This window comes from Mytilus trossulus, chromosome 1 (genome assembly GCF_036588685.1).
Source record: "Mytilus trossulus isolate FHL-02 chromosome 1, PNRI_Mtr1.1.1.hap1, whole genome shotgun sequence".
Lineage (NCBI taxonomy): Eukaryota > Metazoa > Mollusca > Bivalvia > Mytilida > Mytilidae > Mytilus > Mytilus trossulus.
The window spans coordinates 87,612,888-87,629,649 of NC_086373.1; the positions used below are offsets into that span (position 1 = coordinate 87,612,888).

The window sequence follows — 16,762 nt, forward strand, 5'->3', positions numbered from 1 at the left end:
CAAAAAAGGGCAGATTGAAATTACCGTCTTTTGTTGTGCATGAGAGATATCTATATTACTATGAATAATAAAGAACACATAAAATTCATGAAAAAAATGCTTATTTCTTTATACAATGTACAAAACTGTATATATTCTCCCTGTCAAAATGAGATTGTAAAAGAACATCAGAAAACTGACATCCCTATTGAGTTTTTTAATTAGAAGCACATAATTTTCTTTAAAAGGCTCTTTCAACAGGTGAATGATACAGGCCTTGTGTTCTTTTGTATTTTCGTTATATTTTATACAAAATTATTGTATCCATTAAAGTTGACCCTTACTTTATTCTATGTAAACAATTTTTTTCAGAGGACCACCAGGAGCACGTCCCCCGCCAATAGGAGTTGGAGCACCAACTTTAGGCAAATCAACAGATTTTCCAGAAGGAGAGGATACTATGAAGAACCTTAGAAAAACATTTGCAGGAATATTTGGAGACATGTAGATTTTGTTTTAATATATAAACACTGACCAATTATTTTATTCTGTAATTATTTATCATCTTCGCTAGCCAAGGGTTATGATCCACTTCCATCCTTTCCACCCTTGTCAGATTAAGCCAATATTTGTGACAATAATTTGCGCCATTTTGTTGGTAGATTAAAGTCACGCCCATTCCAAATACATTATTCTTGACCAATGGTTGCACTTGGAAATCTTCAATTTGGAGATAAAAACATGGTAGTGTCTAGATTCTACACACTTGGTAATGCAGTCAACAAAAATATACATGGACATTCATGCATTTGTGCAAGACATACACAGGAACTTCTATTAGTTGATTAAAACATTCAAATTGTCACTAAATATTGTCGTATGTTTAGGGATGTAAAGACTTGTTGCACAATAAGCATGTGGCAATTGTTTACATACGATTCATACATTTACATGTGGTCATGTTATAGGTGCGTTTTGATTGGATGCAGGGAGTTTCAACTGCAACCAATGAAAATCATTACCTTTTGTCTTCAAAATTCTATCCCAGTCGGCCAAGGGTGGAGAGGAGGGAAGTGGATTGTAAACCTTGGCTAGGGAAGATGTTATTTATTAATGAAAAGCAAAAACATTGTCTAAAACGAACTATACTAGATGTTAAATTGTGTCTAGTTAATCGACAATTTAAGGCATGTTACTAATTATTTTATACAAGGAATAGATACAACAAGAAATATTATATATATTATCCAAGGAAGAACTCTTTTATTCTCCTTTTGTACAAATTTGTCAAGCATTGATTCAAAAGGCAGCAAGGAGAAAAAGTATTGGAAAAATGTGTGGGCTGTTCTATTTAAGCATACATGATTATTATGAAAGACACTGAAAAAAGGGCATACTCCTTTGATCATCTTTTTATTCACCTTGATCAAAGGATGAAATGTTAGCTATTGCTAACCCTTGTTATCTTTATACTCAATATATCAAATTTTATGATTAGTTAAAAATGATTTTAACAATAGATCAAACCAATTGAGTAACACGTTTTGTGCTGGCGTACAAACAATGAATTGTAATATCTTTGAAGTCCTTTTGATATTTAAGTTATAAACTGTGTGTGATGGAAATTAAATATGGCTAATACTTATAACACTGTTGTATTAAGGAGCCTAATGAGAACTTACAAAAAAATCAGCCACTTAAAAGGTCTGAGATCATCTTCATTGTCAATTTAGATTTTTTTGAAATAAATCTTTATTTATGGTTATTGCATACTTTTTGTTATGTTGAAGCCTTTTATTTAAAAAAAATATTGATTTTGTATTGAATCTTGTCATTGTACACATGATTGGTTTTAAAACAAGTTGGAATAATTTAGAATCAAGAGGTCAGTGATTCAAGTCACATTTGTCACCAAAATAATGTTGTTGTTTTTGGCACTTCGTGACATGGTTTTTGACTGCAAAGTACATTTTTAATTATTTTTTAAGTTAAACTTAACTCTCATAAGCCAGATTTATGACATGTTATTGTCTAATAGATTCTGAATTTTTAAAGTATCTAGTTTCTACACCATTTAAGTTCACATTGAACAAAGAGCCATCATCTATGTCATCAGTAGACTTCAGTCTTCTTTTTAAACTCATTGTCCTTTGAGACTACCAAGTCATATGTTATCAATATTCTCATAAATGATCCTTACTGAATCTAGTTTTAAATTTGTATCCTGGGATTAAATTAATTTACATAGGTAAAAGTTATAAACAGGTTAAGTCATATAACTTCTTTTTTTTCTAGTAAAACCCATAGATAAAGAGAATGTCTAGCAAAGTAAGTTCTACATAAAAGGCAACATTGCAGAACTGTTAGTTGACTCCCTAACCCTTTCCACAATGGAATTTTATTTTTTACACACTCGATTTGAATAGGATTTTTCAATAAAATGTTGAAAAAATGCTTAAAAGTATTAATGCATTTTAAAAAACAAATATTTCATCAATTAAATTGTAAGTCATATATTCTTATGAATATATATCCTTTTAATATTGGATACAAATTTTATTAAGATTGATGCAGACATTTCATAGTCACGGCCTTTCAACTGAGTACTACACAAGTGTCAAAAGGTGTCATTATGGAGTAAAGGGGGGTGGCGTCCAAAGGCATCATTTTGGAGGAAACGACTTTTAGTTAAAGGATTTTATGCCCCTTGTGCTCAAAATCTCTTCTGTGAAATTTTGTTGATTTGACCTAGAGTGAGCTATTTTCTAATACACGGAATAATTTGATTGGTCAGTTGAATTGGTGCTGACCAATACTCTGCTGCAATACATTTCCATGAAATCACATCATTTTTGTAAATTTTTCACAAAGTGTAGCATAGAACTATGTGTTTAATTGTTTAGAATGCCAATTTGTAAAATAAGCATCATGGATACTCATAATTAGCCAACTAGTAACAAAAAATAAGATGTGTTCATTATATAAATTATGTAAATGTTTTCAAATGTCATAATCACATAAAAGGTAAACTGTATATTAAGGATCTAGTTCTCATTATAAGTTCTGTTTTTTTTTATTAAATGCATGGTGATTATAATATTCCATATTATAGTGTTATGTACAGTATTGAAATGTGTGGAACTTAGTCTTCATTTATAATGATATCAGTTTGTCAAGTTAAACATTTCTGTGTTTAAAAAGAATGTAAAGTTTAACATTTATTTTGTTTGACTTATTTATTTACTTATACACCGCAATTTTTTTTTAGATAGACATCTAACCATTATTTATACATATTAAACTAGTATACACAAATATACTAAAAACATACCCATATAGTACTTCGACTTGAGCTCTGTAAAAAGTTGCTATGTTACTATTTAGAATTTAAGTTTAGATAGTTGAAGTGGACCCGGAAAAATGTTTTCATTTTTATTATTGATTGTATTTTATTGATTTTTATATCTAGATGCTACTAAAGATCTAAAAGAATATTACTTGTTGTTTTTGATTGAGATAATCGTTTTACATTCCTAGTCCATTGTATCATAATAACTGTATCTATGTTATGAAATGTTCAGGATAACTATATGCTATAAAATGTTTATGATTATTTAATCAAGTTTTGCATGTTACTAAGTATGATAAATGCAGAGTATCCAGATTTCATCTAACAACATCTTGGTGTAAATGTTAAAATAACATGAACTGTTTCAAGCATACGTTTTCATAACTGTAGATCTCAGATTTAGAGCATTTTTTGTGATTTTACATTGTTTTTATGCTTTATATATGTTAAGTTTTTTTAATTATTTTATTTATTAACTGTTATTGTTGATGCATTGTTTATAATGTTATTTATTTACTCTATTTGCTATTAATATTTTATTGTATTTTTACTCCAAATGAGTGTAGAATTTCCTATTGATTGCAAAACAATATATATACATACCATATATATTGGCAGATTTGTCTGTTTGCATATTGTCTGCTGGTCAAATAATGCAGACGTTATCAGACATTTAAACTTAAATATTAAAGATGCAAATAATATTAAACTATGTTTAAACCATTTAATAATTTAAAATGTAATTCATTAGCGAGAAGGTAACAAATGTAAATGGCAACATCTTGGTTCCCTGAATTATATACCCAACTTTATTTTATTCAGAAGGTAACCAGAAGTCTGTCATAAACCAAAAAATCATTAAAGCTTGGTAAATCAGTTTGCTACAACTAAGTACTTTTCATGAAAACTGCAAAACTGACTTATATCAAACCTGTTCTTCTAGCTCACTGGTATATACATTTGATTTATAGCCCATTTAAGTCATATGTGTTTACGTCGGAGAGATGATCTCCCTTTTTACAATGTTTGTGTGTAGGTTTTTTTTATTTCATTCATCTAATAAGTTGTAAGTTAAGAATGACTGTCAATTATATTCATGAATATCATTTTAAGATCTGAATCACAGAATATTTCACTGTACATTTATAAACCATTTGTAAGAACACTATGAAATATTGCTCATAATTTCATCAAAATAATTGCATGTCTATTCACTTGTAAAATAATGACTTCTGTAGGTTAATGTTATATATATGTGAGAACTTTGCCTAATAGGAAGGTTTACTAGAATGTGATATTTTGTTGTTTGTCAGCTTGTTTTTGTTATAAGACATTTTATCATTAGAAAGTGCAATATAGTAGTATTTACAGATGCATCAGTCAAATTAAGTAATAAAGGATTCAAAATCTATAGTTCTCGTTTTATTTCAGTGGTGAATGAAAAAAGGTATACTTTTTCTGACCGAAGAATATGGTACGGTAAATTTCATAGAAACCTTTTCCATGAAATGTTAGTCTGAAGATCTGTATGTAATTTAAACACTTTTCCATTTTTTCTTCTAAATTATGAAAATTGTTAAACATTCAAAAGTAATGATATATAGCCCATCATGAATAATATCTGCATTTGACAATAAATAGATTGATTGGTTATTGGTGCTCATTGTTGAAGGCCGTACAATGACCAATAGTAGTTTATTTCTGTGTCATTTGGTCACTTGTTAAGAGTTGTCCCATTGGTTATCATTTCACATCTTCTTTTTTTTTATATGTACACCTTACAATTATTCCATATACCAAATTATACCAAATTAAATTTGAGTTGTTGCTTATACTACTGGAGAAACAGATCAAAACCACAAAATCATTACATTGACCAATGACCCATGAAAATGTGGTCAAGGTTAGATGGCCCCTGCCAGACAGACATGTACACCTTACAATAATAACATACACTTAATAAAATTAGACTATTGCTTATAAAACTCTGAGAAATAGACCAACCAAAAAACTCAAATTGGCCAATGAACCATAAAAATAAAGTTAAGGTTAGATGAAACCTGTCAGCTTAGTGTTTGAGATATGTACTTGATCACACAACTTTAACCTTGATCAGTGGTCCATGAAATCAGGTCAAGGTCAGGTGATCCCTACCTGAAATACAGGTAGATGTTGCAAGTAATCCATTTACCAAATATATTACTCATAAGTGAGAATTTCATCTTATGTAAACACTATTTTTTTCAAGCATTCACTGAACCATTCAAATGGATCAAGGACAATGAATATGACAGACAGAAACTTTGTAACATAAAATATCTGTAAATGTGTTATGAAACATTCAGGTCTTCTACCTTCTGAAATATAAAGCTTTATACAAATGGTGTACACTGTCTCACTTCCAGGGACTAAGAAACAACAAAATAGGTTTAACTTTTCTTGTGAGGAAAATACCTCCTTATCGGCCATTTTCAACATTTCTGCCTTAGTCTTATTTGCTCATAGTTTACAAGCTAATAGACTATAAATTGCATTTTACCTATTTTGATTTTGAGGTTTCTTTGCCTAGTTAATTGGCAGAAGGGAAATTTAGACACATTATTTTAAAAAAGGTACCTTGATTCTATTATATATTTGGCCATTAAAGAGAACATATTTTGCAAAAGTTAATTGACGATAGATGGATTACAAATGCCAAGTGATGACAATCTCCTACCATGGCCATCAAAAATGCAGATGTAACATTGCTGTTATACCTATCACTGTAGAAGCAGCATGGCCATTCGTGTGATCTTAAAATAAGAAATGAAACTGACAAGGGTCAATTACAACTCTCAAAGTGGAATCTAAATAAAAAGTAGACAAAGTAATGCCCCTGCACTCCACTCTGAAGTAACCGTATTATAACAAAGTCAATGTAGGACTTTTTTTGATATCCCAGACACAATTGACACCCCTGCAGATGCAGTGTTATTTCAAATTACACGTAGTTAAGCATTGGAGCACTTAAACCCAAAATAGATGACAAAGTTACTATCTCCCAAAAGAGCAAATATCTATAAAAATTAAAACACTTACCACATGCACACCTTTAATATATGTACAAAGAGCCAGCAAAGTGAAAACTTCCTAGGATTTAAACTAGGAGGAGTCATGCAGAATAACTATATATCCATAAATCTGTCCCAATTATCAGATGGGTAAAACAGTACTATAGGTTGCCAGGCATAAAAACACGATCATCTATCTGCATTTTTTTATTGAAGATCGCAATATTTAGTCTTTGATATGACTTTTTCTTAAGGCCATACAAATTTTGTCTCAAAAAAAAAAAACACACACACAATTACTGGATTTGGTGTAATAAAGATACTTTATATGATAATAGGTCACTTGCTACAGGAGAACTGAAATTGAATATAAAATTTAAGAATACAAATTTGAATAAGGAAAAGAAAAGTTTCAGAATCACTTTGAAAATTTTACAATACAGAAGTGATGAAAATAAAAAAACAGCCACTGAACCATGAAATATGGTCACTTGACCTTCATCATACAGAAATAGATCAGCCTTATCAAGAAATTTGTCTGCTTGAAAATAATATGGCTGCATGTCCCTCAATATCTATTACTGTGAATATCATTGTGTATGCCGACTCAGCAGGTTGTAAATTTCCTGGTGTAACTTTGTTGTATAAATGTATATATATATGGATAACTATAAATGATCATGGATTTCAAAAGTAGGTGGGGGACAAAGTTCTTCAAGTTCATGGCCATCTAGATCCACTTAAACAAAAGTATCGTCTAATTTTATACACATGTATTTCATTAATCATGCAAAAAGGACATTTTCACGTTATTTGTACCTATTCATTATTCTAACACCAGAAGTTGAAGTGCCTGTCCTACATCAGTATAATAAGCCTAATGTCCTTGGTGTATATATTTGTATTTGCAAAAGGTAATGACAACTACATAGATTAAAGGCAGACAATTAACACAATATTACAGCAAGAAAAGATGTTATTTCTCTACCTGCAACTGTTTTGTAATAAGAGGGCACACACTGAAATGTCTCGCCTTCTTTACTATTCATTGATTATATGTTTATAGTGATTAGTCCTTAACATATAGCTTTATTACGACTGTCACATAAACTTAACATTAACCAAGAAAAACTAAACATTGACCAATGAAACATGGCAATGAGGTCAAGGTCAGAGGACTTATGCCAGAAAGGCATGTACAGCTTACAATTCTTCCATACAGCAAATAATATAGTTGATCTATTGCTTGTAGTTTAAGAAAAAAAACGAAAAAAACACAAAAACTTAACATATTACAATGAACCGTGAAAATGCGGTCAAGGTCAAATGACACCTGCCAGCTAGACATGTACACCTTACAATTTATCCATACAACAAATAACCAGATGCTCCGCAGGGCGTAGCTTTATACGACCGCAGAGGTTGAACCCTGAACGGTTGGGGCAAGTATGGACACAACATTCAAGCTGGATTCCGATCTAAATTTGGATTGTGATTAAATAGTTGACACAGCATAGGTTTCTGACACAGAATGAATGTATTCAAATGAACTTAAAATTTTTGTTTTATCTTAGAGCAATTCACTATGCTGTTGAATCTGTTGAATATTAATCCTCTCAAAAAAATGTTTGAAGAAATTTTCTTTTTATTTATGAAATTTCAAATGAGAAAAATTGAACCCAATTTTTTAATCACATCCCCATTTCCCTTATTCCAAAACTAATTTCAATTAAAATATTCTAATGGAGTTTGCAACAATTACTACTCATTTAAATACTTCATAAAAAATTAAGATGTAAAAAAACTGCTTGTTATCACTGAATGGTAAAGATTATTTAAATTTATCAGTTGGTAGTAAAAAGTGAATGTATATAACAAAGATTTAAGTTGATTCTGGACAAAGAAAGATAACTCCAATTAAAAAAAATTCTTGCAGATATTTCTTGCTTACTATACTGGACAAAGAAAGATAACTCTTTATTAATTTTTTTTTAGCTATTTCACAATATTGTGAAATTAGATATTTCTTGCCATTGCACAATACTGTGCAATTGAAAAGACTTGCTATTGCACAATACTTAATATAATAATTTTAGATCCTGATTTGGACCAACTTGAAAACTGGGCCCATAATCAAAAATCTAAGTACATGTTTAGATTCAGCATATCAAAGAGGCCCAAGAATTTAATTTTTGTTAAAATCAAACTTAGTTTAATTTTGGACCCTTTGCACTTTAATTTAGACCAATTTTAAAACTGGACCAAAAATTAGGAATCTACATACACAGTTAGATTTGGCATATCAAAGAACCCCAATTATTCAATTTTTGATGAAATCAAACAATGTTTAATTTTGGACCTCGATTTGGGCCAACTTGAAAACTGGGCCAATAATCAAAAATCTAGGTACATTTTTAGATTCAGCATATCAAAGAACCCCAAGGTTTCAATTTTTGTTAAAATCAAACTAAATTTAATTTTGGACCCTTTGGACCTTAATGTAGACCAATTTGAAAACGGGACCAAAAATTAAGAATCTACATACACAGTTAGATTCGGCATATTAAAGAACCCCAATTATTCAATTTTGATGAAATCAAACAAAGTTTAATTTTGGACCCTTTGGGCCCCTTTTTCCTTAACTGTTGGGACCAAAACTCCCAAAATCAATACCAACCTTCCTTTTATAGTCATAAACCTTGTGTTTAAATTTCATAGATTTCTATTTACTTATACTAACGCTATGGTGCGAAAACCAAGAAAAATGCTTATTTGGGTCCCTTTTTGGCCCCTAATTCCTAAACTGTTGGGACCGAAACTCCCAAAATCAATATCAACCTTCCTTTTGTGGTCATAAACATTGTGTTTAAATTTCATTGATTTCTATTTACTTTAACTAAAGTTATTGTGCGAAAACCAAGAATAATGCTTATTTGGGCCCTTTTTTGGCCCCTAATTCCTAAACTGTTGAAACCAAAACTCCCAAAATCAATCCCAAACTTTCTTTTGTGGTCATAAACCTTGTGTCAAAATTTCATAGATTTCTATTAACTTAAACTAAAGTTATAGTGCGAAAACCAAGAAAATGCTTATTTGGGCCCTTTTTGGCCCCTAATTCCTAAAATGTTGGGACCAAAACTCCCAAAATCAATACCAGCCTTCCTTTTATGGTCATAAACCTTGTGTTAAAATTTCATAGATTTCTATTTACTTTTACTAAAGTTAGAGTGCGAAAACTAAAAGTATTCGGACGACGACGACGACGACGCCAACGTGATAGCAATATACGACGAAAATTTTTTCAAAATTTGCGGTCGTATAAAAATGACCTATTGCACAGTATAAGAAAAATCAGACCAAAACACAAAAACTAAACTATAACCACTGAACCATGAAAATGAGGTCAAGGACATTGGACATGTGACTGACAGAAAGTTTGTAACATGAGGTCTCCATATACAAAGAATGAAGTATCCAGGTGTTCCCTCTTTTAAAATATAAAGTTTTTAAGAAGTTAGCTAACACTGCTGCTGCCGCATCACTATCCCAATTGATAGTGTCAAGTCGCAGGCTCGACAATAAACAGACCAAAACTCAAACAAGAGTGCACACGCTGAAATGTCTCGCCTTCTTTACAAATCATTGATATTATGTTGATAGTCCTAAGTATCAAGCTTCATTAAAAACTGTCACATAAACTTAACATTAACCAAGATAACTAAACAAAGACCAATGAACCATGAAAATGAGGTCAAGGTCAGATGAACCGTGCCAGGCAGACATGAACAGCTAACAATGCTTCCATACAACAAATGTAGTTGACCTTTTACTTATAGTTTAAGAAAAACAGACCAAAACACAAAAACTTAACACTGAGCAATGAACCATGAAAATGAGGTTGAGGTCAAATAAAACCTGCACGACTGACATATAGATCATACAATATTTCCATACACCAAATATAGTTGACCTATGGCATATAGTATTAGATAAAAAGACAAAAACTCAAAAACTTAACTTTGACCACTGAGCAATGAAAATGAGGTCAAGGTCAGATGACATCTGCCCGCTAGACATGTACACCTTACAATCAATTCATACAACAAATATATAGGAGATCTATTGTATAAAGTATGACAAAAACAGACCAAAACACAAAAATCTAACTATAACCACTGAACCATGAAAATGAGGTCAAGGTCAGATGACATCTGCCAGTTGGACATGTACACCTTATTGTCCTTCCATACACCAAATATACTAGACCTATTGCTTATAGTATCTGAGACATGGACTTGACCACCAAAACTTAACCTTGTTCACTGATCCATAAACTGAGGTGGAGGTCAAGTGAAAACTGTCTGATGGGCATAAGGACCTTGCAAGGTATGCACATACCAAATATAGTTATCCAATTACTTATAATAAGAGAAAATTTAACATTACAAAAAATATTAACTTTTTTTTCAAGTAGTCACTAAACCATGAAAATGAGGTCTAGGACATTGGGCATGTGACTGACGGAAAGTTCGTAACATGAGGCATCTATACACAAAGTATGAAGCATCCAGGTCTTCTACCTTCTAAAATACAAAGCTTTTAAGAAGTAAGCTAACGCCGCCGCCGCCAGGATCACTATCCCTATGTCGAGCTTTCTGCAACAAAAGTTGCAGGCTCGACAAAAATTAACACTGAGCAATGAAACCATGCAAATAAGGTCAAGGTCAAATAAAACCTGCGGGACTAACATATAGATAATTAAATATTTCTATACACCAAATATAGTTGACCTATTGCATATACATAAATGTATAGGGCCTAAATTAAAATCTTTTTTGTTTCGCCAATCCCAACCCTGTCAAGCAAGGTGTGGGTAGGAAGGTTGGGAAATAATTTTATAAGCTTTAATTATATCGAACGATGCAACAAGCTTAAAAAATCAGAAATGAATAAAATAATTTTCTACTCAGTTTGGATAATAAAATTTTATGAGTAGCACTGTTTTTGCAGGGTCGGTCGGGATTGGGGAAACAAACAATATTTAATTTTAGGCCTAGTATTAGAAAAAAAGACCAAAACTGAACCATGAAAATGAGGTCAAGGACATGGGACGTGTGACTGAGATAAACTTTAGGCATCTATATAAAAATGTACAAAGTATGAAGCATCCAGGTCTTCCACCTTCTAAAATATAAAGCTTTTAAGAAGTGAGCTAACGCCGCCATCGTAGCCACTGCCAGATCACTATCCCAATTGATAGTAACAAAAGTCGCAGGCTCAATAAAAATCCTAAATGACTAAGTCAGATAACTCTATTTTTATGTACTTGCTGTTAAAAAACACATATTACCTCTGACTGATTAGTGGGCAGTTCATTATATTTAATCACATCTGTTTTATACTACACAAATTAAGGGATTGATATGTTGCATATGAAACATTCTTTTTTTGTTGAAACATTTATATATATTCATTGTAAATGTAGATGTATAATATTTCAAAGGTTTAGTGTTGAAGGCTGTTAACTTTGACCTTTAATTGTTTACTTTGTACATTCTGACTTAGATGGAGAGTTGTCTCTTTGGCACTCATACCACATCTTCTTATTTCTATGTACATGTGTACATGCACGGATATATGTATTTACCTCATTTGAAGTGATCTGTGTTTTAAAGTTAAAAGCAATGTGTAAAAGTTTCATTACATTTGCCTTTGGTGGAGGAAAACTAAAGTTATTAGTAAGAGAACGGTAACAAAAATATCAGCCATTTTTCCTAGGGCATAACTCTAGAACAGACACAGTGACACAACCAAAATTCCAACTTAATCTGTATTTTGTGGTTTTAAGCATTCGGCCTAGCCAAGATCAGATGTGCATTTCATAGTGGGTCTATGTTATAGGCTTGTAAAGACAAGAAGATAACCTTTGAATAAGTAACAAATCTTTGAACTGATAAAGAGTATGTAGGGTTACACAATGAATATCAAATATCATGTATAGGTGTTACCGTTTTAAAATAAAACACTAAAATGCACGCTGAAAATGGGCAAAATGTCACGTTATATTGTTTCATTTAAAATTTCGCTGTTTTTATCAATTGATAGTTTTTAAGTGAACTTAATTTGAACTACATTATTGGTTCACTGTTATAGACAATTTATTCATCTTTCTTTTATACTGGTTGTTGCAACAAAAAATCTCCAGTGGTTACAAAGTTATGATAAAAAGTTGGACACTATGTGCTTGTTATGAAATTTTGTACTTTTGTTTTTAGCTTACTCAGTGTAGTGATAAAAGAGAAAAATAAATCAAATTTATGCTATTATGTATTAAGTTTTCTCTTCTAGTATATACATTATCAAAAACTACCTCATATATCAATATTGCAGTACCCTAGCTGGAGATATATGCCATCAAAGTAGGATACACAAATAAAGTGAAAAAATGTCTTGTCCGTAGACATGCATTCCCTAGTAAACTTGAAGTATAATAACATTAATGTTGCATTGCTAAGTTCCTGTTCTTTTGTAGAGTTGAAAACACTACTAACATTTTTTTCTACCATCTATTAATAGAGGAAAAATTTCAAAAATATGTCAGAATGTCTTCTCCGTAGACACATGTCTTGTCCGTAGACATGTCTTTTTATCAGTATTGCTTGGCTTTATGGGTCTAAATAAGTCCCATGTGTTGTTTAAACATAGAAATATCTTATTTTTGATAAATAAATGGTAATTTAAGTGTACTTAATTTTTGTAAAATTACTTCACAGGAGTGGATTTTAAAAAGTGGCAGATTATTAGTCATAAAAAGCATACCTTATCTTACTTCAATATTGTTGATTCCAATTGCTGCATACCTTAAAAGATTAACTAAATCAAATGAAGAAAAAGTAATTCTCTCTCTCTAACTTTATCTTTTGCGTTTCAGTATTAACAGCAGACGGGGAATTGTCTACGGACAAGACACTTGTACATAACAAGTATTAAATTCAATTATTTGAACTTAAATCTTATTTATAGGTGATGAAAGTTATCTATTCAAATTAAAACTCAGTATTTTCAACATAAATATAGTCACAATTAGTTCTAACAGATTTTTTTTTCAACTGAAATTGTCTTGTCCGTAGACATTACCACAATATATTTGTATCCAATTTCCTTGAGTTCAGCCTAATTTGAAAGGTAACATGCATGTTATTTTTTCAAGAGAACACATTTAACTATATCAAAATTGAGTTTTAGTAATAGTTTTAAACATTCAGATATATGGATTTCAGTAAAAAGAATGTGTCTTCATTTTGGCTTAAAGTCATAAGAAACGAGTGACCGGTGAAAAATAATGTTCTTCCAATTCTTGAACCAATGCATACAAACATCATAAACTTAGTCTTCTGTGCTCGAATTTATCATTTTTTTCGTGCAAATTTCGTATAATTGTCATTTTTTTTTTCAATCGGTCAATGTTGTTGTGAAAATATGGAAGGTAATTAAAGTTCGTGTTTTGAAGCCGAAGTTTAACGATTGTCACCTGTTTGTCAACAATTGACGAAAAATAAACAAAAAAGCATGGAAATTGAGCACGTGTTTAACATGTAAATTCAGATAATAGTTTATTTTAAGGACATCCATGCGTATTGTGGTCACCGGATTTTTACGAGATGGGTTACACTGAGGTCACATTGCATACGGAAAATATGTCGGGGGAATTGCTTGCTGGAAGGAAGCTATTCAAATAAAGTAAACTTCTTCTAAATATGAATAAATTAAAGAATTTTCTTCAGAAAAAAGTATATGTACATAAGTTTTATAATGAAAATTATCCATTGAGTTATAAAAATCATATGCATTATTTTTTTTTTATTTGAGGTTTCTTATGACTTTAATCAATAAATTATTGAGATACATGTATATAAAGAATTATGGGTACAATTTTATATTTTCCAAAATTTAAAAACACAGATTAAAATTTAATTGGTAACTTTTAATCTTAACTTTAACAATCATCTTTGAAAGCTTTTAATTGAATATCAATAAAATGTCTTGTCCGTAGACATTATCAAAATGTGTTTGTTTTCATTTTTCTGAAAGTTAAGCATCATTTGATAGATAAACCTGATAAAATGTGTTTTTTTTTTTAAAGAGAACACTTTCAGCTATATCAAAATTAGGTTTTAATAACACATTTCATTAATTATGAATACAATGTCTTGTCCGTAGACAAAACATATGAATTGTATTGCTAAGTTTGATTGCTTATTGTAAGAATATGAATCAAGTTATTTTAATGTTCTGTACACCAAAAGAAAGTTTTTTTTTGGAAGTTTTGTTATTTATAGATAAGTTTAGATACAGTTTTATCAGATAAGATTAATAATCAAAGAAAGCTACTGTTGTTTGAAATAACTGTGAGTTAAACATGTTCTTGTCAAATTTTTTTTCAATTAAAATGTTTGTTATTCAATAATTCTAAACAACCATTAAAGAAAATTATACAGTTTTTAAAAACCATTTATTTGATAAAAATATTAAATATTTCTTCCAAAAACTGCATGAAAATATATAAATGCTTCCAGTGTTAGCCTAACGATGGCAATTTTTCATAATTTAAACCATTTTTGAACCAAAATATCAAGAGTTTTTCCCTGAGGTGATACTCATTTTTGACTTCATGTGAAACACAAAATGCACATCTGATCTTGGCTAGGCCGATTGTATAAGTTTCATAGCATTTGGTTCAAACTAACTAAAGTAGGAGAACAGAAACCAAAAATTAAGCAATTTTTCATTTGTAACATGTGTAAAGAGGCATAACACTAGAATGATGAAAGTGAATCAACCAAATTCAAACATGGTCTATGTTCTGTGGTAATAATAAAATTGAGAATGGAAATGGGGTATGTATCCATTTATATATAATAAGCATGTTTTATAAGTTTCATAACACAAATGAAACCAATTTTTGGAGGTACAATGTACATGCACAGATGGACAAGGAGAAAACTTTATAAAATATTATAGATATATTTATAAGAAAAAAATGTAAAGGTCAGTGTTGGTGTTATTTTTTTTATCAAATGAAATGTACAATGTACTGACAATTTACAACAATTTTAAAAAGGTGTGCAGGCCCATCTTCTAAAGAAAATACAATGTACAAAATGTACAAACAAGATGAATATTAATTTCAAAAATACATTGAATATATATACAAACATGTACACATGTAACTTTAACACTGAATTGAATTTTCACTGTAACAGTGTTATACATTGTACTTTCTTCAATGATTATTTGTCATTTCTTCCATCATAAAGAGTACATAAGTCAAGAGTACACATAATAAAAACTTATATTTTACATTAATTTATTAATTTTTTTTACTTGAAACATGTACCAAATGTACATATATACACATCTCAAATTGTTTAAATAACAGCTATCATTCCTATCAACATGATCAACAAGCTAAGCGTTTATTATTTGCCTCCATCTATAATATCCCGAAGTTGGTCACTTATCCATTCTACGCCTTCCATTAGACCTTCCCCTGTTAAAGCATTACTTGCACATATATGCCATGGTTTGTTCTTCATGTTTTCTATTTGTTCTAACTGAAGCAAACTAGAAACTTTAACACTTGAAATTGCTTCACGTACATCCATCTTATTGGCAAAGAAAAGAACTGGAATTCTTCTATTTGTTATTTTGGGGTGATTTAGAAGTTGATCCAATTCTTCTTTTGCTACAACCATTCTAAGCTTGTCACTACTGTCTATCACAAATATGATGCCTTGACATTCTGTGTAGTAATGCTCCCATAGATTTCTGTATCTACCTTGGCCTGACATATCGAATGCTGTAATTGACAAAGCGCTACTTGTAAATTTTTCAACTGTAAAACCAATGGTTGGCACAATGTCATGAGATTTTGTTTCCTTCGGTTTAAGATGATTAATGATCGTTGTTTTACCACTGTTGTCAAGTCCAACGACAATAACATTTGCATCTTTCTTTTTCAAACCAAGCCATTTAGCGAGTTTGTCGAAAAATCCCATCTTAAGGTTTATAGTACTAATTCAATTTTGTTATATAGTAGGGCACTTAGTGATTGAGTCCGTGTGTACGAGTTTCAACCAGTTCTTTGCAATAATTTGATTTTTGTCAGTGTTATTTTTCCATTTTAAAGCGAATCAGCTCATATCTGAAGGTTCTTGCTTCTTTGGCAATTAATTAGTTCACATAAACCGATACAAATACTTGATCAAGGTGTTAAATTCAGGTAAAACTGTAAAAACGTGTACCCGCTTCCTGTTACCACTGTAAACAACTATTTCCCGTCAAGCAACGGTGATTTTTCTAAATCTTTCGAACGTTTGAAACA

At 30.8% G+C, this 16,762-nt stretch overlaps 2 protein-coding genes across 4 annotated transcripts in view; one reads left to right on the plus strand and one right to left on the minus strand.

Moving 5' to 3' along the window:
• The window catches only part of LOC134688305 (synapsin-like), a 105,733-nt gene extending 100,994 nt beyond the window's left edge, over positions 1-4,739 (plus strand). For all 3 annotated transcript variants that reach the window (XM_063548893.1, XM_063548902.1, XM_063548885.1), the window contains one exon: positions 352-4,739. In XM_063548893.1, the coding sequence (XP_063404963.1) occupies positions 352-487 (136 nt within the window). In that variant the 3' untranslated portion in view covers positions 488-4,739. The remainder of the gene's footprint in view (positions 1-351) is intronic.
• A 10,978-nt stretch (positions 4,740-15,717) lies between these two features.
• LOC134688344 (ADP-ribosylation factor-like protein 6) lies at positions 15,718-16,735 on the minus strand. The gene has a single exon (XM_063548970.1). It carries the CDS (start codon positions 16,434-16,436, stop codon positions 15,858-15,860), a length of 579 nt encoding a protein of 192 aa, XP_063405040.1. The 5' UTR covers positions 16,437-16,735; the 3' UTR covers positions 15,718-15,857.
• Between the last annotated feature and the right edge of the window lie 27 nt (positions 16,736-16,762).

Excerpts from the sequence above, each read along its gene's own strand:
- LOC134688344 (XM_063548970.1), bottom strand. The coding sequence starts at position 16,436 with ATGGGATTTTTCGACAAACTCGCTAAATGGCTTGGTTTGAAAAAGAAA.